Raw genomic sequence first — 26,675 nt, 5'->3', positions numbered from 1 at the left:
TTGTCATCACCACCACCACCACCACCACCATCATCACCATCATCACCATCATCATCATCACCAAGACCACCACCATTATCACCATCATTATCATCATCACCATCGCCACCACTATCATCATCATTACTATCACCACCATCACCACCATCACCATCATCACCACCATCATTATCACCACCACCACCACCATCATCATAACATAATCATCATCACCACCACCATCATCACCATCATCATCATCATCACCATCACCACCACCACCACCACCATCATCATCATCATCATCATCACCACCACCACCACCACCATCGTCATCACCATCATCGCCACCACCATCATCACCATCACCACCACCATCGCATCATCACCATCATCATCACCATCACATTATCATCATCATCATCATCATTACCATCATCAACATCATCACCATCACATCATCATCATCACCATCACCACCATCATCATCACCATCATCATCATCATCATCATCATCATCATCATCATCATCATCATCATCATCACCACCACCACCACCACCATCATCACCATCATCATCACCACCACCATCACCATCACCATCACCACCATCATCATCACCATCTCATCATTGTTACTGTTATATTTTTCAGACCAGTGTGAGAATGTCCGATGTGAATTTTACTCTATCTGTGAAAGCGATGGAAGCCAAACCGAATGTGTTTGTCCAAATGATTGTGTTGATGTAAGTTGATTGCCATGGTGATTATTGTAACAGTTGTTTTTGTGTCTACTAATTCAGTAACGGAAGTCGATGATCTGACAGACATGCTTTACTTTCTATATATTGGTCAAATTAAAGTGAAAACAGTGGCGGATGTAGAAAATCCATTTAGGGAGCTAGGCCCCAATGACATATGGCCAAAGGCCACAAACATTCACAAAGGGATTTCTCAGATTCTCCAAAATAAAATCATAATATTTAGGGGTGGTTGGCCCCTGGGTCCCCTTACTGGAGAACACATGACAAGATGATGAAAACTGTTCACAAATTATGCTGAAATATTGTTGTGATCTCATTCTTACATATCTCCTGCCTTTAAAAAACAAACAGTGTGGGGGTGGGGGGGTGGGGGGAAGTAAACTTAAAATTTAAAGGGACATTCCTGAGTTTGCTGCATTGTAAGATGTTTCCGATAAGCGAAATATTTCTGCGATTAAACTTACATATTAAATATATTTTCTTCTTTAGAATATCAGTGTATGTATATTCAATGTGTTTTTGGCCGTCTTAATATTTGTAAGAAGCCCAAACTGGATTTTGTCTTCAAATAATTTCATACGTACGAAAAAATACATTTTAGGAAATAAATTGAAATTTAACCTACATGTAGTACAAATAGTAGAATGAACAAAAACATGTTTAATATACAGCCACTACTATTTTATGCAGAAAAATATATTTTATATGTAATTACAATCGTTAAAATTAAGGTCTCTGTTAGTTCATAACATCTTAAAAATTGCAGCAAACTAAGGGATGTCACTTTAAGGCACAATTAAACCCTAATTATCACAGCTTTCGTATAATTATTTCAGTCATGTACACATTACTGAAATCTTGTTGCTTAAATTATTAAAATTTGTCAAGTACAGTATGTTTCAGGTCATTTTGGTTTTTGCATTAGTTCCAAGTTAATTTAATTCAAAGTGGAAAATATAAAATGTGCACAATGCATACACCTCAGAAACTAGGAACAGTGACTTTAAATGTATTGTTTCAGTGATAATATTGCTGACAAAAATATGGTTGAACTTTTAAAATCAATTATTGATGGTAATATTGATGCTTCAGTAACTCCTCGCCACCACATTTAACCTGTTCAGTCCTAGGACAAAACGGTTTCATATTAATGGATAATACACCGAAGAAACTTTGGTGCCGAAGGGTTAAACTGCAGCAAAGCATCCAAAAAAAATTCATCTGTTACAATGTTTTCTCATTGCCTCTCTCTTGATTCTGTCAGACACTGAGTTCGGTACTTACGACACTGTAGCCGCTCTCGTATTGATCTCGTTAGCACCTCTCAATGGGTTTCTACACGAAAGCCTCAAATCCCCTTAAGACTCCCCGAAGACCCAACAGAACCACTTTAGCTAATGCACATCTGTGTGGGACATCCTTGAAGATGTGTGCTCAAGCATTGCAGTGCCTCATTAGGCTGCCTTAAATACCCCGTTTTTATCTCGTTTTATTGAAATTCCTCCATTGGATTTGTGAGCACCATCATTCCAAGTTTTCATGAGGCTAACTTAACCTGTTAGAACGTTTATCTTTTACTGGCCATGGTAGCATATTGGTTAAGCTATGTTATTTCTAGTCCTCATGAATATCACTTAAACAACCTATTTTAAGGGGTTTTTTTTACTGGCCTTGGTAGCATGGTGGTTAAGAATTATTCCAAGTCTTCATGAGGCTTTGGTTTTTTTTATTGGCCATGGTAGTGTAGTAGTTAAGAATCCTTCCAAGTTTTCATGAGGCTTTGGTGTTTTTTATTGGCCATGGTAGTGTAGTAGTTAAGAATCCTTCCAAGTCCTCATGATGCTAATTTAAACAACCACTTTTTACTGTATCTTTCACTGGCCGTCATAGGGTAATAATTTAAATATTATTCCAAGGTCTCATTTAAGGCAAGCTTAAACAACCTATTTTGACTTTGTGTTTTACCAGCCTTGTTAATGTAGTGGATAAGCATTTGGGTTTAGAGTCATGACATATACATGTATTGACACACCAATCACCCACCCACTCACCCATCAAAGTCTCTTTTGACTTTGTCTTTTACCAGCCTTGTTAACACAGTGTTACCAGCCTTGTTAACACAGTGGATAAGCATTTGGGTTTAGAGTCATGCCATATACTGACACACCAATCATCCACCCACCCACCCATCAAGTATTCAGAGCCAGTAGGAACCACAGTATGATGTCGGAGGTGCTTACAATCATTTGTAGATCTATGTCTGAGATGTACACAGTCATTGTATTATTGCTAGATGTCAGATTTATAAACAGTTATTATATTACATGTATTACTTGTACAGGTGGATGCCAAGGTGTGTGGGAGTGATGGACGGACATACCTGAATGAATGTGAACTGAAAGTAGCGGCGTGCCGAGACAAGAAGTTCATCTCCATAACATCCATTGGAGATTGTGGTATGTACACATACTTTCATTCCAGGATTGCCTAATTTGAATAAAACTAAATATTTTTAAAACTTTATTTATGACATGATAAATTCATTCATCACATTTCTAATGTTAACAACACTTGTTTAAGTTCCATGCATAGATAAAATCTGTCATTATGTCTAGACTCGAGACTCTAATAGAATCTGAGACGTGAACGTCATGGCAGTGCTATACAAACTGTATGTGTGTGACATCATTACAGATTGAGTCTGAACTCTAAAAGATTTATAAGCACGAGCCTTGCTCTGCTATACATGTTCATATAACTCATTTTTAGTTTTAATAGCATTTGTTTAAGTTCCATGTATAAATGAAATTTATGTCTAGTTTTAAAGAGACAGACCCTAGTTTTAACCCGTGAACATTAACATTAAGTGTAATTATCTACAAACCTAGTTTTAGCCCATGAAAATGCACACTAAGTTAATCTACAAACCAGTAAAACATTTGGATAAAGTTACATTTGAGTGAAACATGAGTCTGTGACTTTGAAATAGTGAAATACCCTCTAAAAATAGACTAAAACTCGACTCCATAACTGTTATTTCTCAGACTTTTTAAAAAATATGAGAAATGCATTTTGTGATATTAAAAACACCAGGATGACCAAAAACACTTCGAATGTACGGAACTTGATGATGTAAACCATAAATTCTAAGTAAAGTATGATTTTAGTTATCAAAAATGGCTATAATAGTCAAAAATATGCCTTAGTGTTAAAAAACTAGGGTATGTCCCTTTAATACAACTACTAAAACCAAACCACATGTCTTTCAGATTCGTGTGCCGACAAGGTGTGTAAGTACGGTGCTAAGTGCGAGCACGGCACGTGTCTGTGTCCCATCCTGTGTCCAACCATCCATGAACCGATCTGCGCCAGCGACGGCCGGACGTACTCCAACGAGTGCGAGATGCGGAGGACGGCGTGTTCGCGGCAGTCTGACCTGTACGTGGTGCGCAGCGGAGAGTGCGACGATGACGGGATAGAGATGTCCGGGTCAGGAGGTAAACTTTGTCATCACATCGTTGTGCTGGTGTAGTTGTGTTGGTGTAGTCGTGTTGTCTTGTTATTGTTATTGTTGTGTTGTTGTAGTTGTATTGCTGTAGTCGTGTTGGTGTAGTTGTGTTGTCTTGTTGTTGTTATTGTCGTGTTGTTGTTGTGTCTGTCATCTGGTTGGTAATCACCATTTTTGCAATTGAATGTATGAATTAATTACTTCTAAATTATGGCAGCCCCAATCCCATGGCTAGTGATATTTAATGTTGGGCTAGGAAATAACTAATATTTCATTGCCCAATGGCTAGTAGTCCTGTTATTGTTGTTGTGTTGTATCAGTCATCTGGATGGTGATCACAAGTTTGAAATTGAATGTATGGATTCATTACTTCTAAATTATGGTAGCCCCACTCCCATGGCTAGTGATATTCAATGTTGGACTAGGAAATAATTAATATCTCATTGCCCAGTGGCTAGTAGTCCTGTTATTGTTGATGAGTCAGTCATCTGGTTGGTGATCACAAGTTTGCAATTGAATGTATGGATTCTAGATTATGATTGCCCCACTCCCATGGCTAGTGTTATTCCCTGTTGGACTAGTAAATAACTAATATTTCATTGCCCAATGGCTAGTAGTCCTGCTGTTGTTATGTCAGTCATAAGTTTGCAATTGAATGTATGGATTCATGGATTCTAGATTATGATTGTCCCACTCCCATGGCTAGTGATATTCAATGTTGGGCTAGTAAATAACTAATATTGCATTGCCCAACGGCTAGTGAAAACAAAAGTTGTCAAATGCTGCATTTAAATCTATTTTGTAAATATGTATATCCTGTCCCACCAGATCTAAGGGTTTTTAAGCTATCTCCTGCTTTGTGTCATATTTGATTATTCCTATTAGTAAAATTATATTTACTTAAAAAGTATTTTGGATAACATTTTCCAGCTTTATAAAGAGCACATTTTGTGGTCATCAAGTTGTTTGGGGTGGGGGAAAGCACAGTCATCTTCACTTCCTGTAGGCCAATTCAAGTATGAAACAACTTGAAAATGCCATTATTTTTCACTTGTGGTCACTTCTGTAAATTGTCTGTGTGTCTGTCTGTGTGTCTGTCTGTCTGTCTGTCTATTTGCTGAATGTTGAGTGTTCAAGTCTTGTTCTTGTAAAACATACATATGTTGTAAAGTATCGTTCCCATGCAGTCAAACCTACTAAAAACATCACTTGTTATTAAGGGCACATTAATTTTGAACTATTTGTCTATAAAAATTGCATATATTTTAACCTTATATAAAGACCACTTTAAAATGCTTGTTGTTTCATTGATGTCCATTACAGGCAGGTTTGACTGGCATGTACATTGTTCTCTTCATCTAACATTAGCTACAAAAAGTTATTGTCCCTTTAAAAACATTCACAAAAACCACTGAAGGTAGCTAAAATTAACTGAAGAGATGCATACGGTACTCTATATTTTTATGTTTGTAGTCTTTAATTGTGTTACTGGTGGTTATAGTTTTGTCACAAGTTATTTATTGTATGCACAATTTGTTTTTATTATTATTAAAAAAAGATTTTTATATATTTTTTGATAGTTTCTTATTTTATTACACATTTTGGAGCTTTCTCCGTTTTCACTTCATTATTATTATTGTTATTATTATTATTATTATTTTTTTATGAGGGGTTAACAGTGAAGATAGGGATAGAGGAAAGATTTTACTTCATTATTTAGGTATTTCGTTTAAAGAAATTTATTATTTTGAAATAATTCACTATGAGTGCACAGGAAGCAGAAGGCGAAGACATTAATGGAATATAACTGATTGTTCCCATCTTTTCCTTTGGTGGGTGTTGGCGCGGTTGGGGGAGGCATCACTCAAATAAATTACCATTTGGAGGAAAAGGTTACTGTGACGGAGCTAGCAAACAAAAGGTGATGACACTGGTGGAACAAGAATGATTAGTTGCTGCTTCATTCTCTTCCTGTGTTCCACCATCTGCGGCAGTGTGGTCCCAGGGGAGTTTGTGGACTTTCAGATAACAGAAGTTTTTAGGAGTATAGCCCGTCATTTGTGTGTTATCTATCACTTTTCATCTACTTCTCATTTCGTTATGGAAGCAGGTTGTGACTTGGTAGTTGAGTAGTCAGCTGAAGTCTTACGACCTAAAGACTTAATCTTGATCTATAGACTTAATCTCGATTGGTAGATGGAACCATTTTTTTGTTTCCATTCCAAAGTTAACCATTTCTGTTTACTGGGAAAAGTTTAAAGTTTGTTTTGTTTAACGACACCACTAGAGCACATTGATTAATTAATCATCGGCTACTGGACGTCAAACATTCGGTAATTCTCACACGTAGTCATCATAGGAAACTCGCTATATTTTTCCTAATGCAGCAAGGGATCTTTTATATGCATTTTCCCACAGACAGGAAAGCACATACCTCAGCCATTGACTAGTTATGGTGCACTGGTTGGAATGAGAAAAAACCCAGTCAGTTGTATGGATCCACCAAGGTGGTTCGATCCTATGATGTAAGCACATCAGCTGAGCACTCAAAGGACTGAGCTAAATCCTGCACTGTTTATATGCATATATACAAATCCATTTTAACAGTTTGCAGCTGTTCTGACTGTTTCTCCTCCATTGATCTGCACTGTACTTGCCCGATGCCACACTTCGCAATGATCTTTTTGAGGTTCAGTCCAGTCGACTACTGTACACACATGCTAAATATTGCATACAAAGATGAATTCCATATATTCAGTGGCAATGAAGGTGGCAATCTTTGTCAGTTAACATAAGTCACTGTACACACATGCTAAATAGTGCATACAAAGATGAATTCCATACATTCAGTGGCAATGAAGGCGGCAATCTTTGTCAGTTAACATAGTCACTGTACACACATGCTAAATAGTGCATGCAAAGATGAATTCCATAAATTCAGTGGCAATGAAGGTGGCAATCTTTGTCAATTAACATAAGTCACTGTACACACATGCTAAATAGTGCATGCAAAGATGAATTCCATAAATTCAGTGGCAATGAAGGTGGCCATCTTTGTCTGTTAACATATAAGTGACTATCAGGGTTTGTAGCAGTCCTTCAAAGTCTTTGAATTTGAAAACATTATTTTCAGGTCTTTGAAAGTCTTTGAATTGTAATAATTAAGTCTTTAAAAGTCTTGAAAATCTCACAAATCATAGCCAAAGCAATGATGATATCTTTTACAGCTGCATACACTTGATACTTTACAGTTACAAGGTTTAATCTGTCATGATGCATGCAAAAAAAAAAAAAAAAGTTTTTTACCATGAACAGCAACATAAACAAACTGATTTGGTATTTTTATCACATTCTATTGTCTTTGACCGTTGTGTAAAAGTCTTTGAAAGTCTTTGAATTTGTTTGGTCTATAAGGCTATGAACTGTGACTATGGGCTGACTATCTACATGCTGCTTTAGTAAACACTGGTTATATATAACTTGCCTCAGTGGCATAGTGGTAAGCCTTGAGACTTAAGTTTGGATGCTTGCAGCAAGTTTGCTTATACATGGCATGCCTACATTTAGAGCTTTCTTGGGATTTGCCCATTTTTGATAGTCATGGCCCTTGAACTTAGACATTAGAAGGATTTAGAAGTGCTTGCATTGCAGGATCAAATCACCTTGGTGGATCCATTCAGCTGATTGTTTTTTTTTCTCCAAAGGCCATGTTATGTGCTTTCCTGTCTGCATTAGGCAAAATGTAGCGGGTTTCCTTTGATGACTACGAGTCCGAATTACCAAATGTTTGACATTTAATAGTCGATGATTAATTAATCAATGTGATCTAGTGGTGTCGTTAAACAAAACAAACTTTCTTTGTTTGAACTTCAGAGATGTGAAAATTTGTTTGGCAAATTTCCTCAATGTTCCAGTCAAATGCCACAATGCCATGACAATTAAACAATATCATAGCCAAACTGTCCATGCCTTATTTTGCATGTTAGTAATTGTTTATCATATTTACCGGCCTCGGTGGTGTTGTGGTTAGGTCATCGGTCTACAGGCTGGTAGGTACTGGGTTCGGATCCCAGTCGAGGCATGGGATTTTTAATCCAGATACCGACTCCAAACCCTGAGTGAGTGCTCTGCAAGGCTCAATGGGTAGGTGTACACCACTTGCACCGACCAGTGATCCATAACTGGTTCAACAAAGGCCATGGTTTGTGCTATCCTGCCTGTGGGAAGCGCAAATAAAAGATCCCTTGCTGCTAATTGGAAAGAGTAGCCCATGTAGTGGCAACAGCGGGTCTCCTCTCAAAATCTGTGTGATCCTTAACCATATGTCTGACGCCATATAACCGTAAATAAAATGTGTTGAGTGCGTCGTTAAATAAAACATTTCTTTTTTTGCCCCAAAATATCTCCACTGGTCTAGGCCACAATGACCTTGCCCTTTTATTAGTCAAATTCAAGTCCTATGCATTGTGGCTGGGATGACATCGTCTGCTAAATCTGCTGAAATTTTTTAATCAAATTATTTAAAAACATTATTTTAAGAGATCATATATTTTGGTGGGGTGAAGAGTGTTAATGGCATTGAATATGTTTTTAAAGATGTTGATAAAAATATCCCTTGCAAAATCTTAATTTGTTTTAAATGTACATTTTTAGGGGGAGGGAGTGGGTAGTGAAAAGGTAGTACTTTCGGTACGCTTGTAAGAATGTTATTGAGTCATTGTTCCGAAGGAACCATTATTGTATAATAATTGTATAATACTTGTATTATTATTGTATAATAATTGTATAATAGTATGGAAAACAGTACACAGTTCTTGTTCCACCATCATCATATATTCCGCTCATCTTGTCATATGGTTCTAAAATGGCCATATTGTGGTTGCCATGCACTCCTCAAAGAGCTATTTTTAGATGGGTTTTAGTGGTGATTCCATACTGTGGTTGCCAGGTACTCCTCAAAGAGCTATTTTTAGATGGGTTTAGTGGTGATTCCATACCGTGGTTGCCATGCACTCCTTAAAGAGCTATTTTTAGATGGGTTTAGTGGTGATTCCATGCTGTCGTGTGATGAGTCGACGTGCCGGTTTGGAGGGAAGTGCGTGCTGGACGGCGATGAACTCTACAAGTGTACCTGTAACTTTAACTGTGCCGCTGTCAGGTGAGTGTGTTTGTATTGTGCTTTTGCCCTTTACACTTAGTGGGGGGATCTAGCTCAGTTGGTAGTGTCCTTGCATGAGATGCTTTGGTTGCAAGGTCAAACCTCCTCGGTGGACACATTCTCTGATTGGGTTTTTACCATTTCATCCAATGCCCCCAAGACTGCTATATCAAAGGCTATGGTATGTACTGTCCTGTTTTTGTGGGAAAGTGCACATAAAAGATGCCTCGCTACTAATAGAAAATGTAGAGGGATTTTTCTGATGACTACAAAACAAAATATCCATCCATCTGTCCATCTATGCATCCATCCATATGTCCATCCATATGTCCATCCATCCATCCATCCATCCATCCATCCATACATCCATCCATCCGTCAGTCCGTCCATCCATCCATCCATCCATCCATCCATAACATCCATCCATAACATCCATCCATCCATCCATCCATCCATAACATCCATCCATCCATCCATCCATCCATCCGTCTGTCCATCTGTCCATCCATCCATCCATAACATCCACCAATCCATCCATAACATCCATCAATCCATCCATTCATCCAAAGACCACCAAAAACCCAAACATCCACCCAGCCAAACCCACCCATCCCATCCCATCCCATCCATCCCATCCATCCATTCATCCATCCATCCATCCATCCATCACATCAATCCAGCAATCCAACAATCCATTCTTCAATCCTTCGATTCTTCAATCCGTCCATGTATTGACACCCTGCCAGTTCACTAATCACCTACCCACCCATTTCTAAAAGCACCAATTCCACTAAAATCTTACACAGTTACTTAAAAGCATCAAAATTAGATATACATGTAGTATTAATTTATTAACAAATAAATTCTTGCACTTTTATCGAAAGACAAAATGCCAAAAATATTTATGTACCAAAGATCCAAGTCTGTGATATTAATCACCGCTGCCTGCAAGTTGATTGGTTGATTGCAGTCTGTGTCTGCCACTTGATTGGATAAAGGCAATTTTTGTGGCTGGGGGATTGATCTGTTGCTTATGAGGGTTGTCAGTTTGACATTTGTTACGGAAACATTGACGTAGTTCTGGAAATTACAGCCTCTTTGTTGTCACTGTATGGTGTTTGAAATAGTCTGTTTGGGCAGCCCATGGCAATTATGTTCAGCCCACCCAAGACTGTGTTCTTTTCTGTGTAAATTTAGTTTGATTACATACAAAAAACATCATTTCCTAGGAGATGCTAAAAAACAATGAAATTGATGGAAAAAAAGAATAATGCATGAGTACCCAATGGAGACAATTTATCTTACAATGAGTGGTTGCCAAATGGATACAAGCGAAAGCGAATTAAATACTTTTGGAAACCACAAGTTGTAAGATGAATCATTTCCAATGGGTGCTTGTGTTTATTTTATGTCTTATACACCCTTAAAAAGTCATTTTTAATATAGTTTAACAGGAAAACAGTGAACAACAAGCTTCAACATTAGATCGAGAGTGTTTAAATTAATAATGTTATAGACATAAATGACATATTAAAATGATGTCATCCGGTTATGGTTACTCGGGACACTTGGGTCATGACCTTATAACAGCTAATCACAAGTCTCAGAAGTGATCTCCAACATATGTCAGAGATATTGGAACATATGTTGGTGATCTTGGAACATATGTTGGTGATATTGGAACATATGTTGGTGATATTGGAACATATGTTGGTAATATTAGAACATATGTCGGTGATCTTGGAACATATGTCTGCGATCTTGGAACATATGTCTGCGATCTTGGAACATATGTTGGTGAACTTGGAACATATGTCTGCGATCTTGGAACATATGTCTGCGATCTTAGAACATATGTCTGCGATCTTGGAACATATGTCAGAAATACTGGAACATATGTTGGTGATCTTGGAACATATGTCAGAGATATTGGAACATATGTTGGTGATCTTGGAACATATGTTGGTGATATTGGAACATATGTTAGTGATATTGGAACATATGTTGGTGATATTGGAACATATATTGGTGATATTGGAACATATGTTGGTGATCTTGGAACATATGTCAGAGATATTGGAACATATGTTGGTGATCTTGGAACATATGTTGGTGATCTTGGAACATATGTCTGTGATCTTGGAGCATATGTCTGTGATCTTGGAGCATATGTCTGCAATCTTGGAAAATATGTCTGCGATCTTGGAACATATGTCTGCAATCTTGGAACATATGTTGGTGATCTTGGAATATATGTTTGCGATCTTGGAACATATGTCTGCGATCTTGGAACATATGTTGGAGATCTTGGAACATATGTTGGAGATCTTGGAACATGTTGGCGATCTTGGAACATATGTAGAAGATCTTGGAACCTATGTAGAAGATCTTGAAACACATGTTTGAGATCTTGGAACACATGTTTGCGATCTTGGAACATATGTCGGAGATTTTGGAACATGTTGGAGATCTTGGACAAATGTTAGAGATCTTGGGACATACACATGTATGTTGGAGATTTTGGAACATATGTTGGCAATCTTGGAACATATGTTGGCGATCTTGGAACATATGTTGGCGATCTTGGAACATATGTAGAAGATCTTGGAACATATGTTTTTGATCTTAGAACATATCTTTGCGATCTTGGAACATATCTTTGCAATCTTGGAACAAATGTTTGCGATCTTGGAACATATGTTGGAGATCTTGGAACAAATGTTGGAGATCTTGGAACATATGTTTGCTATCTTGGAACATATGTAGAAGATCTTGGAACCTATGTAGAAGATCTTGAAACACATGTTTGAGATCTTGGAACACATGTTTGCAATCTTGGAACATATGTTGGAGATTTTGGAACATGTTGGAGATCTTGGACAAATGTTAGAGATCTTGGAACATACACATGTATGTTGGAGATCTTGGAACATATGTTTGTGATCTTGGAACATATGTTGGAGATCTTGGAACATATGTTAGCGATCTTGGAACAAATGTTCAAGATCTTGGAACATATAGTTAAATGGCTTTAAATTGTAGTGAATATAACAGAAATTTAATTATTCTTGTTTGGAAAAACATACAAGTCTCAAAAGACTGAGAAAAAAACAATGCACACAAATAAACCAAGACTTTTATTAGATAATTTTGTCATTGATCTTTCAAGAAAAAACATGTGTATGTTAAAAAAGTCCAATCATATGATCCACTATAAACTTTGTTTTATTCCTGTTGAAACTATCAGGAAAAGCATTAAGAACTATAAGAAAAAAATGGAGAAAACATACAAGTCTCAAAAGACTGGAAAAAACAATACATACAAATAAACCAAGAATTGTATTAGATAATTTTATCATTGACCCCTTGAGAAAAACTGTGTGCGTATGTTGACTAAGTCGAATCATACGATCCCCACCAGACTTTGTTTTATTGATTTAAACTGCTAGACTGATGCTCACATTTTGAAAACAGACAATGTGGCTGCTAAATATTGAAAAACCTGTCTGAGTGGAACCAAGGATCCAGGAAGTTAATTGTATTTTGTGCGAAAGCGTGTGTACAATTTGTAACATGATTAGTCGCCAGTGCATTCAAAGGTGTGCAGGGTCTTGTCTCCATGGCAACCTCCAGTCTCTAGCTCATTAAGAGCTGAAAAAAGATTTAATAAATGACAGTATTTTAATTTCTTGACATCATAAATCTTTTTTCTCTTCTTTTTTTTTAATCCTTGTTTTACTACATGTAAAGTGAGCAAGAGAATAAATCATGTTTAATGTAATATTCTTGGAGTTCATAAGTCAGGACTTCAGAACTTTTTTAAAATCCACTAGCCATGGAATCAGTGATTTAAAAAATTTACTAGCCACAATTAAAAATTCACTAGCGCTACTTTTCTTTAAGTTAATAAAATTTTACTAAAATATAGTAATAATCAGATATGTCGCCTAAACACTCACATTGGGGGTGGGGTGGGGTCAGGTTATTCATATTTACAAAACAGATTTTAACTGCAACATTTGACAAAAACAAATTTCACTAGCCATCGGGCATGGCAATAATAGTTATTTACTAGCCCAACATTGAATATCACTAGCCACGGGAGTGGGGCTACCAGAATCTAGAAGCCCTGATAATTGTTGCTGGTAGGTACTGGGTTCGGATCCAAATCGAGGCATGGTCTATCTATATAGTGCCTCTTTATAGGAGAACAGCCATGCGTGAGGAGATCCTTTAGTGGACAGTTTTGCATCCTTCATGCAATGCTTAAAAGAATACTGGCACTCCCACACTAGGGTTGTTGTTTTTTAAATCAAAACTCAAACATTGGAATAAACAGAGCCATGCACATGCACTCATGAATCACACCGGCCTCGGTGGCATCGTGGCAGGCCATCGGTCTACAGGCTGGTAGGTACTGGGTTCGGATCCCAGTCGAGGCATGGGATTTTTAATCTAGATACCGACTCCAAACCCTGAGCGAGTGCTCCGCAAGGCTCAATGGGTAGGTGTAAACCACTTGCACCGACCAGTGATTCAACAAAGGCCATGGTTTGTGCTATCCTGCCTGTGGGAAGCGCAAATAAAAGATCCCTTGCTGCTAATCGGAAAGAGTAGCCCATGTAGTGGCGACAGTGGGTTGCTCAAAATCTGTGTGATCCTTAACCATGTGTCTGACGCCATATAACCATAAATAAAATGTGTTGAGTGCGTCCTTAAATAAAACATTTCTTTCTTTCATGAATCACTGTCAAAAGCTTTTTTCAGACCTCTCAAGAGAAAATATCTTGAGGAATATGAAAAGAATTGTAACTCCTTGTACTGAATTAAGTGATTATTGACCAGTAGCTGCATGGGCTTGGAGCAGACCATCCCATGAAATAAATCAAAGAGAATTATTAATTTCTTAGATAATGAAGATCCATTACCATATCAAGCAGGGTTTCTGCCAGAGGGTAAAATGGGTATGGCGCCATAAAATAAATTTACTCTTAACATTACTGTATGATTTTCTTAACCCTCACCCTAATCGTAACCCATGTTCTTTCTGGGGGAGCCCCCCCATACCCTGTGTTGAATATGGTTGCATTCAATTCCATAGTGCCATACCCAAAAATTTCTTTCTGGCAGAAACACTGTCAAGCCGTGATATTTAATCCATTTTATAGCACTTTTTTTTTAATTTACATGCTAAAGGGATCTAAAAATTATTACTCTTCTTGAATTACATGTAGTCTTAGAGGGTCCCATTGGGCTATTTCTTGTTCCAGCCAGTGCACCATGACTGGTATATCAAAGGCTGTGGTATGTGCTATCCTGTCTGTAGGATGGTACATATAAAAGATCCCTTGCTGCTAATGGAAAAAAATGTAGCAGGTTTCCTCCTGAGACTATATGTCAAAATTACCAAATGTTTGACATCCAATAGCCGATGATTAATAAATCAATGTGCTCTAGTGGTGTCGGTAAACAAAACAAACTTCAACTCTTTTTTATCCAATAGTCAATGTTTAATAAATCAATGTGCTCTAGTTGTGTCGTTAAACAAAACAAACTTTAACATTCTTGAACTAGTCATTTCATTTCAACTTATTTTCGTGCTTATATCCAATTAAGGTTCAAGCATGCTGTCCTGGGCACACACCTCAGCTATCTGTACTGTCTGTCCAGAACAGTTGTTTAGTTGTTAGTTGGTTAGTTGTTAGTTGTTAGTTGTTAGTGGTTAGTGAAAGAGAAGATGGTGTAGTGATCTTACACCTACCCATTGAGTCATTAAAACTCGCTCTGGGTGGGAGCCGGTACCAGGCGGTGAACCCTGTACCTACCAGCCTGTAGTGTGATGGCTTAACCACACCACCGAGACCAGTCTGAACTAGTGTTGGGGACCCAGAGTGATTAACTCCCTTTAATCAGTGAAGTCTGCTAGGGGTTGTGTATTATATATTGTGCTAATCTTTCATGTTTTTATAACAGTTTATTATGTAATGCATTTTTCAGGCATTTGAAATTATACCTTACCTTATTATATCATAATTATATATTACTGTTGTTGTATTTTGTTAGGTCCCCGGTGTGTGGATCTGATGGCAGGACGTACGGGAACAAATGCCATCTCAAGTTCGAGTCCTGCCAGACACAGAAAGAAATTAGCATACAGATCATGGACAACTGTGATAGTACGTATTATGTCACTTTGAAATATATTCAGGGCGGGGTCTTGTTCAGTCAGTACAGCACGTACCTTGACTCCCATGGTGGACACTATATCTGATTCTTAAAATATAATTAAAGTTAAGTAAACTGTTTTAATCATCAAGATATAATTACTGTGAAAATATAATTAAAATTAATTGAATTCTGTTTTAGTTGTCAAGATATAAAATTGAGTAAATTGTTTTCAGACCTCTACATGAAAGAACTTGAGTGCAGTGATTAATTGCTCCCCTAATATAGATTTTGGGGAGCCATTTAAGGTAATACCATCTTGTTATCATATAAATTTACATGCTATGGGGAGCTAAAAATTATTTTCCCTGAACCAGTTTCAGAGGAGTGATGAGGAGCAAGAATAATGGCTCCCCTTAAAGGCCGAGGTCTGTGTTTTAGTTGTCATAATGTAATTAAAATTAAGTAAACTGCACATGTAATGTAATTAAAATTAAGTAAACCACATGTGCAATGCAATTAAAATTAAGTAAACTACATGTGTAATGTAGTTAAAATTAAGTAAACTACACATGTAATGTAAATAAAATTAAGTAAACTACATGTGTAATGTAATTAAAATTAAGTAAACTACATGTACACATGTAATGCAATTAAAATTAAGTAAATAACATGTGCAATGAAATTAAAATTAAGTAAACTACATGTGTAATGTAATTAAAGTTAAGTAAACTCTTTCAGTTATCAAGATATATATGTATAATTAAGTAAACTACATGTGTAATGTAATTAAAATTAAGTAAACTACATATGTAATGCAATTAAAATTAAGTAAATGACATGTGCAGTGAAATTAAAATTAAGTAAACTACACATGTAATGTAATTAAAGTTAAGTAACTCTCTTTCAGTTATCAAGATATATATGTATAAATAAGTAAACGATGTAATGTAATTAAAGTTAAGTAAACTACATGTATCTTTCAGTTATAATTAAGTAAATTACATGTGTAATGTAATTAAAGTTAAGTAAACTACACATGTAATGTAATTAAAGTTAAGTAAACTCTCTTTCAGTTATCAAGATATACATGTATAAATAAGTAAACTGTGTATAATGTAATTAAAGTTAGGTAAACTGTGTAATGTAATTAAAGTTAAGTAAACTCTCTTTCAGTTGTTGGTTCTGAGGAGCCCTGTGATGGGAGCCCACCTCTGATCAACCCAGCGACAGGCCACGATTATAAGTGTAGCAGCTCTGGTAAGGGCTGCCCTGCTTCCAGCTACTGTGACAGTGAATTTAAGAAGTGTTGTCGAGAAGGTATGTATTATTTTCTTTTTCATGGCAGCTTTCACTTTAGAAAGGACAGAGTGTTTAAAATAATAGATTTTTATGTGAAATATATTCTTAATCCAAAATGTCCATGCCTAACAAAAAAAAATTCCTTTCTTTCCCCTACATACATAAAATGTACAAATAAGTATGTAATTTCAGTCTTCCATAATTTCTGTTCTAAAATTTGACCTAAATTAATTTCAATCTTCTATAATTTCAACTATTCAAACAATTTCATACAAATTAATTTTTATTTCAGCTACTGCTATTTTAGGAAATATTTTTTTTCTTCAAAATTTTGATTAGCACCAATTTGAAAATTGATTACCAGATAGTATTTAACATTTTAATGTTGTAGAGTGATCTCTAAAACTTTCATAGTAAATCATGACATGATGATCAATAATATAACCGGCCTCGGTGGCGTCGTGGTTAGGCCATCGGTCAACAGGCTGGTAGGTACTGGGTTCGGATCCCAGTCGAGGCATGGGATTTTTAATCCAGATACTGACTCCAAACCCTGAGTGAGTGCTCCGCAAGACTCAATGGGTAGGTGTAAACCACTTGCACTGACCAGTGATCCATAACTGGTTCAACAAAGGCCATGGTTTGTGCTATCCTGCCTGTGGGAAGCGCAAGTAAAAGATCCTTTGCTGCTAATCGGAAAGAGTAGCCTATGTAGTCTGTGTAGTCTGACACCATATAACCGTCAATAAAATGTGTTGAGTGCGTCGTTAAATAAAACATTTCTTTCTTTTTGATAATCAATCAAATGTTCCCACTTTGACAGAATTTTCTCTTCTTTTTTTTGTGTAGTTCCATTTATCATATAATATCTTACATTTTCAGTGCAATCAAAGTATGTGATATTTTTAAGATCACATACTTTAAGAATTTGATAACTTTGCAAATTAGATGTAAATTAATCGAGGTCACGACACTAGGTTTATTGACATTTAAGCAAACGTACTTGTGTGACACTCCATAATTGATGTATGCATTCACAGTCATCGAATAAAAACATTTCAATGGCAATTTGACACTGAAAGCTGTCCAGCATTCAGAAAACAAAAAAACATTAAGCCCTAGTTTGCTTTGATGTAAGGACAGCCAAAATGACGTCATTCGAATTTGACGTCATTTCCATTCAAAAATACACCGCACCACATATTCTAACGTCATTTGAATATCTAGTAATGGCGGACTGGAATTAAAGTTGCATGTACAGTTTACAAAAACACGTATTAAGCTTGAGATTATATGATAAAGAGATTATTACCCTCGTGTATTTCGGTATCGTCAATATCATATATTGCTCGCCAGAGGCTCGCATAATACAATTTTTATTCCTAATATATGATATTGACGATACCGAAAAACACTCTGGTAATAACCTCTCTATATACTGTAAATCATAAAATATTAGCAATCTTAAAATTTAGCGAAATCCACATAAGTGACCTATTAATGACATACAACTTTAGCAAGGTCAGCATATCAGAAAATAAAAAACGAATAGACTTAAGTTGTAGGATCAGCTGAAATAATGTTTTTTATGAATCTTAACATTATGTAGCTTAAAGACATTTTGAATTTAGTCGAAAATTGCAGTGATGTGCATGCTAACTGACGTCCAATAGCCGATGATAAGATAAAAAATCAATGTGCTCTAGTGGCGTCGTTAAATAAAACAAACTTACAAACTTGCTAACTAACTATTGTTGTTTGCTATCCTTTCGGTTTAATTAATATCATGTAACCACTGTTGTGCCTTCAGTTAATCACACACAAAATAATCACACAAACGATTTTTGGAACAGTCCATTGTATGTCAGTTTAAATGCATAATATTATGAAATATTAGCATCTTGTAAGTTGTATGAACTCGCTAAATTTGCTATCATTTTATGCTTGCTAACCTTTCCTGATTTACATAATTAAATAAAACATTCCTTTCTTTCTAATTCTAGAGGCATAGGGGGTGAGACGTAGCCCAGTGGTAAAGCGCTCGCTTGATGCGTGGTCGGTCCAGGATCGATCCCCGTCGATGGACCCATTGGGCTATTTCTCGTTCCAGCCAGTGCTCCGCAACTGGTGTAACAAAGGCCGTGGTATGTACTATCCTGTCTGTGGGATGGTGCATATAAAAGATCCCTTGCTGCTAATCGAAAAGAGTAGCCCATGAAGTGGCGACAGCGGGTTTTGTCTCTCAACCATATGTCTGACCCCATATAACCTTAAATAAAATGTGTTGAGTGCATCGTTAAATAAGACGTTTCCTTTCCTTCCAGAGACACAGATTCAGAGGTGTTCTGACAGTCAGTACGGATGTTGCCAGGATCACCAGACGGCGTCTCCGGGCCCTAAAGGGGCCGGGTGTCCAGGTACGACTATTTTAATATGACACTATGATCATGGCTCCGTATTTAACTGGTAAATGTTAACTAACTGCTCAGATAGTGCGCTGCTTGGCACTATAATCATGGCTCCGTATGTAACCGGTATGATAACTAACTGCTCAGATAGTGCGCTGCTTGGCACTATAATCATGGCTCCATATGTAACCGGTATGTTAACTAACTGCTCAGATAGTGCGCTGCTTGGTACTATAATCATGGCTCCGTATGTAACCGGTATGATAACTAACTGCTCAGATAGTGCGCTGCTTGGCACTATAATCATGGCTCCGTATGTAACCGGTATGATAACTAACTGCTCAGATAGTGCGCTGCTTGGTACTATAATCATGGCTCCGTATGTAACCGGTATGATAACTAACTGCTCAGATAGTGCGCTGCTTGGCACTATAATCATGGCTCCGTATGTAACCGGTATGTTAACTAACTGCTCAGATAGTGCGCTGCTTGGTACTATAATCATGGCTCAGTATCTAACCGGTATGATAACTAACTGCTCAGATAGTGCGCTGCTTGGCACTATAATCATGGCTCCGTATGTAACCGGTATGATAACTAACTGCTCAGATAGTGCGCTGCTTGGCACTATAATCATGGCTCCGTATGTAACCGGTAAATGATAACTAACTGCTCAGATAGTGCGCTGCTTGGCAGATTAACAAAGTAACACATAATATTATATGGCGGATAATTTATATTCTCAAAACAGTTAAGATTTAAATTGCCATGAGATCAATTCTAAATAAAAGCACATTCTCAAATTGGGATGTATTCTAAATAAAAGCACATTCTCAAAATGGGATATATTCTAAATAAAAGCACATTCTTAAATTGGGATATATTCTAAATAAAAGTACATTCGTAAATTGGGATGTACATTTGCATAGTCCAGTGGTAGAATTATCCTCCACCCAACTCTCCCAGTATTAAGTCCTACAACTCATGGATTATTATGACATCCAAATAAAGCTTCAAAACAGATACATGTACATGTAGGTTAAATGCTACAGTATAATCTGGCTCTGCTGAAAAATGTATATAAAATAACCCTTGCTGCTAACTGAAAAGAATATTATCTGTGGTGGCACAGTGACTGTTAAATATTGGCCGTACATCACCACTACTTGTACTATAAGATTGACACCTCATAGTCAAGGAATAAACATGCTCATCCAGATGTCATTTATTTTTTGATGCCGCACAACTCCGGAAGCACCCACTGGCTTTGTCAGAGGCTGGGTCCGTGGTAGGCGTGCCTGAACCTTTATTGGATATGGGCACGTAAATAGAGTTCCCATTACCATTTTGATGCCACTTAGTTTTCAGTTGCAGTCTTCAACTTTCAAACCTTTGCCAAAAAATCCCAAACATTTGAAGTTTATCAGAAACATTTCCATACAAGTACAAAATAAACTGTATATTGATAACACAGCTAGTAAAACCGGTCTAAACCGGATCATGCTGTATACCCAACATTTATCCAAATTAGACAGGATTCCGTGTTTAGAGGGTCGCGTTTTAGAATTTAGAAAATTCAGGACCATGTAACATGGCTGGTTTTGACAGGGTTCTGGTTTCTTAAGGGTCCAGTTTAGATGGGTTTCATTGTATTAGACAATTTTTAAACAAAAGGCCACAAGTTTTAATTATTTTAACACTAATAACCAACCAAATATTAAATATACAGGTATATGCCAACCAAATATTAAATATACAGGTATATGACAACCAAATATTAAATATACAGGTATATGACAACCAAATATTAAATATATATGTATTTGCTTTTAACATGTTTTAATGTCTAGTTTTTTTATTTCAGCTGTACTGAAAATGTCAACTTGTAACTAACTTTATATTTGTATCATTGCTTTTATAATTTATTATATTATTAAGATTTTTAGGTGGTTGGTTTATTGTTCACTTTTAAGTTTTCTTCAGTTCGTTACTGCTTTTAATGTTGCACTTGATTATATATATATATATTAAATGTTCTGTTAAATGTTGTCTGTGTGAAATGTTGTTGGTACTAATCTGTACATACACATCTTTAAATTAAAAAAATATATATATGTTATATATATTAACATTTGTTTAATTGAAACCTATTTTAATGCTTTTTAAAGAACAAATGGATTAGGCACAAGTTACACAACTTAATAGGCCTTCTCCATCTTGTAACTAACTTTACATTTGTTATTACATTCAAACGTTCTTTACCTTGAATTAAGACGAGCAAACCTTGAATATTTAGGACAATGACTTTATTGTTCTTGTCTAGAAATAATGAAAAATGAAAGTAATAAATTATTTTGTGAAAATTTAATGTTTAGTCTTTAAACACCTCAGTAACTCTAGTAAATCTATCTGTGTATACATGTTAGAGACTCGAATAGAGGGAGGGAGAGGGAGAGAGACACAGAGAGAGAGACAGAGACAGAGAGAGAGAGAGAGAGAAGGAGGGAGAGACAAAGAGAAAAAGGGAAGATGAGACAGAACGAGAAAGACAGAGAGAGAGAGAGAGAGAGAGAGAGAGAGAGAGAGAGAGAGAGAGAGAGAGAGAGAGGGAGGGAGGGAGGGAGGGAGGGAGGGAGGGAGGGAGGGGAGGGAGGAGGGAGGGAGGGAGGGAGGGAGGGAGAGAGAGGGAGGGAGAGAGAGGGAGGGAGAGAGAGGGAGGGAGAGAGGGAGGGAGAGAGGGAGAGAGAGAGAGAGAGAGAGAGAGAGGGAGGGAGAGGGAGAGAGGAGGGGGAGGGAGGGAGATAGGGAGGGAAGGAGGGAAGGAAGGGAGAGAGAATGGAGAGAGAGAAAAAGGGAAGATAATACAGAGAGAGAGATGGGGGTGGGGAAAAGAGCAAGATGTACTTTAAATTTGGTCTATTCATACATTATTTATGTATATCTAACATGTTTGTCTTACATATTTGACAGCTGGATACGGGTTAACTACATTTACTTGTTTTTACCAACAGAATTCTGTCACTGCAACCCTGTTGGTTCCTACAGCAACACGTGTGATCAGCAATCTCACCAGTGCTCGTGTAAACCGGGAGTTGGGGGTTTGCGGTGTGACCGCTGCAAGTCGGGATACTGGGGGCTGCATCTCATTGTGGAGAAGGGAAACACTGGATGCATCCGTAAGTGACGCTTTAAAAACAGTTCATTTAACAGACCTCGGGAAATTGCAGCAGTGTTAATTTCATTAGTGCATTGGTCATGCAAATTTAACTCTGCATAACCTCTTTTTGGTTATATGTTTGTATCCATAACGATCTGTTATGATGTCACATATGAATAGCAATGTCATCTTTGTTTTCGAGGGGGCAGGACGTAGCCCAGTGGTAAAGCTTTCGCTTGATGCACAGTCACTTTAGGATCGATCCCCATCGGTGGACCCATTGGGCTATTTCTTGTTCCAACCAGTGCTCCTCAACTGGTGTAGCAAAGACCATGGTATGCACGCACCTCGACTATCTGGGCTGTCTGTCCAGGACAGTGGGTTAGTTGTTAGTTGGTTAGTGGTTAGTGAGAGAGAAGAGGATGTAGTGGCCTTACACCTACCCACTGAGCCCTTAATCCTGTCTGTGGGATGATCCATATAAAAGATCCCTTGCTGCTAATCGAAAAGAGTAGCCTGTGAAATAGTAACAGTGGGTTTCCTCTCTCTATATCTGTGTGGTCCATAACCATGTCTGAGGCCATATAACCGTAAATAAAATGTGTTGAGTGCGTCGTTAAATAAAACATTTCCTTTCCTTTCCTTTGTTTTCGAATACAGTTTGGAATGTTTAGTGTCCGTATTTTGTAAGACACATTGTGGTGCTTACATGACAGCAAAAGTAGGAAAGACACTTTTTACTGTTACTGCATGGGAATACAAAGCATGCGATTAAAGGGATTTAATCTGTATATATCTTATAGTTAACAATTTTATGATAAGAAGGAAGGAAATGTTTTATTTAACAACGCACTCACCATATTTTATTTACGGTTATATGGCATTGGACATATGGACCACACAGATATTGAGAGAGGAAACCCGCTGTCGCCACTTCATAAGCTACTCTTTTCGATTAGCAGCAAGGGATCTTTTATATGCACCATCCCACACACAGGATAGTACATACCATGGCCTTTGTTACACCAGTTGTGGAGCACTGGCTAGAACGAGAAATAACCCAATGGGTCCACTGACCGGGATCAATCCTAGACCGACTGAACACTTTACCACTGGGCTACTTCCCGCCCCATTTGTTTTATAAAATTAAAGCTCAGATACCAGTAACACATCTAACTCTAGTGATTGAGCACACTACTTTTCTCACTGCAGTGCAGAGCTGGTTTATCCTAGTAGCACATTCTACGGTCCTCGCACTTCAAGGGCCCCCGTGGCGATGTGTACATTTATTTTCCACAGGTCATTTTCCCCTGTCCCCGAGGAGGTTGAAAAATAGATATCCTGGGAAGGCTGCCCCACTGTTATTTGTACATTTATTTTCCACAGGTAATTTTCCCCCTCTCCCCGAAGGGGGTTGCAAAATATATATCCTGGGAAGGGGGCCCACTGTTATTTGTGCTATAGGCCCCGTGGATCATTAAACCAGCTCTGCTGCAGTGGTTTACATTCCCTCGGTAGTTATGCACAAATGTTTGACTATACAGACTTAATGGACTAACCTTTTCTATTATTCAGTATGCTATTTTAGTTTAATTTCTGCAACATGTAAGTGCAACCCAGTGGGTACAATTTAGATGAGATGGTTTTAAATGTTGTATTGTGCAAGTGACACAGTGTTAGATATAGTATGTATTTTTAGAATTTGAGAATTGTAGCTTTTTCATTAATTGTTTATGGGTTAAGCAAAAAATAGAAAGTACTGTTGGTTTCTTCTTCATCCTTCTGTCTGTCTTCTGTCTGTCTGTCTGTCTGTCTGTTCTTCTGTCTGTCAATCTGTCAGTCATTCACACAAATAGTTTTCCAGAAATGTTTTTTCCACATTGCGTAAAGAATTTGAGTTTTACCATGTACTGTTACAGATCAAGTTTGACTTTCATGACAATTTACTCATTTACAGAGTTACGGTCCTTGAACTTAGGAGATACCAAAAATTTGTTCAGTCTGATAGGGATCATGTATTGCTTTAGGAGTACTCTCAGAATGCTTGTTCCATATACCGATTTATTACACACCAGTGTAAGATATTGCTCATGTCATAACAATCACTCAATAACTAACTAGTGTAATATTGGCGTGACGTGAACGTGACATAGATCACTTGCTGACCCAATTCGTAGAAACAATGTACATGTATAGTAGATCTCGACATCTGCTTACTTCTGCGTTGCAACTTGTTTGCAGTTGGTTTGTAATAAATAAAATACTAAACAAGCTTGCCTGTCATACCATTTTTATGAAACTCGTGAACAGTGTTGGTATCTTTCGCTCGTTAGATACCAAAACTGTTCACTCGTATAATAACAATGGTATGACAGGCAAGCTTGTTTAGTATTCTATATTTAAGCTGATTTACTATTGTTGTTTGTGCAGCGTGTAACTGCAACCCGTTTGGTGCTACCCGTGACGACTGTGACCAGATGACGGGACGATGTATGTGCAAGTCCAACATCAATGGGATGAAGTGCAACATGTGCCACGACAAGAAACTGCTCGGGCCTCTCGGATGTGAAGGTCAGGGTCATTGAATGATTTTGTTAAAGTTGCACTTCGAACTTTGACCCAGTCGGATGTTATTTGCTTTAATACTACCTAATATTATTTTGCATTGTTAAAAAAACATCCAAAAAACATGCTGTATGAAAGAAGTGAAAAAGTTGAAGTCTGTTTTGTTTAATGACACCCAGGGCCATAGCTAGTGGGGGGAGAGGCAAGGTGGGCAGTTGTCCCCCACCCCCCGAAAAAATCCGGAAACAATTATAGAAACTTAAAAAAAATTCTCTTAACCGTTTAAGGAGTTTTAGACTATTAACTACTCAGTTTTGCCCCCCCCCCCGAAATTTTTTATTCTAACTATGGCCCTAACTTCACTGTAGCACATTGATTTATTAAATCATCGGCTGTTGGATGTCAAACATTTGGAACAGTCATTGAATGAATAAATATGTTACACATATTACACAGGCCTATTGTTTGGCTGGTTGTGGGATTTCTTCACATTAAAAAAACATTCAGTGTTATAAAAACAAAGTACATGTATATAAAATGGATTTGAATCTGTTGCATCTTTATTAATGTCAAGGTCAATTTTTTTACAAACTATAAATACTAGTACTAGATCAATGAACCTTGTTTTACTGTTGTACTTATGAATATTCATGTCAATTATTATATTTATGGTTACATCTTTGTTTGAATGTTCATCTCAGTATGTGTTGAAAAATAAATTATGTTTTAACTTAATTTTTTTAATAAAAATATAATTACAAATTGTTTTTAAAGAACTGTAAGCATTAGATCAGCAAACCTACGAATATTTATGTCAATTAATGTCAAAAACAATTAATGTATTAAAAATTGTTTTTAATGTTCTTTAAAATTTAATTTATGTTTATTGCAGGCTGATATTTTTTTATTCATTTATATTTATTTTTGTGCTTCTATCCAATTAAGGTTAAAGCACGCTGTCCTGGGCACACACCTCAGTTATCTGGGCTGTTTTGTCCAGGACAAAGGGTTAGTGGTTAGTTGTTAGCAGGAGAGAAGTTGGTATAATGGTCTTACATCTTCCCACTGTCGTTAAACTCGCTCTGTGTGGGAGCCGATACCGGGCTGCAAACACAGTCCCTACCAGCTTTATGTCCGATGTCTTAACAACTACACCATCGAGGCCGGTTATTAATACTGACTGTTAGTTTGCTTTGTTTAATGACACCACTAGAGCACATCGATTTATTAATTGTTTGTTATTGGATGTCAAATGTTTTGTAATTTTGACATATAGTCTTAGAGATGAAACCTGCTACATTTTTCCATTAGTAGCAACGGATCTTTTATATGCACCATCCCACAGACAGGATAGCACATACCACTGCCTTTGATATACCAGTTATGGAGCACTGGCTGGAATGAGAAATAGCCCAATGGGCCCACCGACGGGCATTGATCTCAAGCGTGCACTTTACCACTGGGCCACATCACCTCTTGATACTGACTGTGTACCAGCCTCGGTTGTGTCGTGGTTAAGCCATCGGACATAAGCCTGGTAGGTACAGGGTTCACAGCTCGATACCGGCTCCCACCCTCTTGATACTGACTGTGTACCAGCCTCGGTTGTGTCGTGGTTAAGCCATCGGACATAAGCCTGGTAGGTACAGGGTTCACAGCTCAATACCAGC

The 26,675-nt window shown here is 37.3% G+C and overlaps 1 protein-coding gene across 3 annotated transcripts in view; it reads left to right on the top strand.

Annotated features, from left to right (window-relative positions):
- Positions 1-26,675, top strand: part of LOC121390004 (agrin-like) — a 312,421-nt gene that overhangs the window by 249,491 nt on the left and 36,255 nt on the right. For 2 of the 3 annotated variants that reach the window (XM_041521696.1, XM_041521695.1), the window contains 9 exons: positions 633-724; positions 3,084-3,198; positions 4,012-4,239; positions 9,285-9,408; positions 15,472-15,584; positions 16,750-16,893; positions 19,200-19,292; positions 22,295-22,459; positions 24,871-25,011. In XM_041521696.1, the coding sequence (XP_041377630.1) occupies positions 633-724; positions 3,084-3,198; positions 4,012-4,239; positions 9,285-9,408; positions 15,472-15,584; positions 16,750-16,893; positions 19,200-19,292; positions 22,295-22,459; positions 24,871-25,011 (1,215 nt within the window). The remainder of the gene's footprint in view (positions 1-632; positions 725-3,083; positions 3,199-4,011; positions 4,240-9,284; positions 9,409-15,471; positions 15,585-16,749; positions 16,894-19,199; positions 19,293-22,294; positions 22,460-24,870; positions 25,012-26,675) is intronic. The other variant, XM_041521697.1, reaches the window with a different exon arrangement.

This window comes from Gigantopelta aegis, chromosome 15, assembly GCF_016097555.1.
Source record: "Gigantopelta aegis isolate Gae_Host chromosome 15, Gae_host_genome, whole genome shotgun sequence".
Classification (NCBI taxonomy): Eukaryota; Metazoa; Mollusca; class Gastropoda; order Neomphalida; family Peltospiridae; genus Gigantopelta; species Gigantopelta aegis.
Note: the sequence above shows the minus strand (reverse complement) of the source record. Positions and strands in the feature narration are given on the sequence as shown.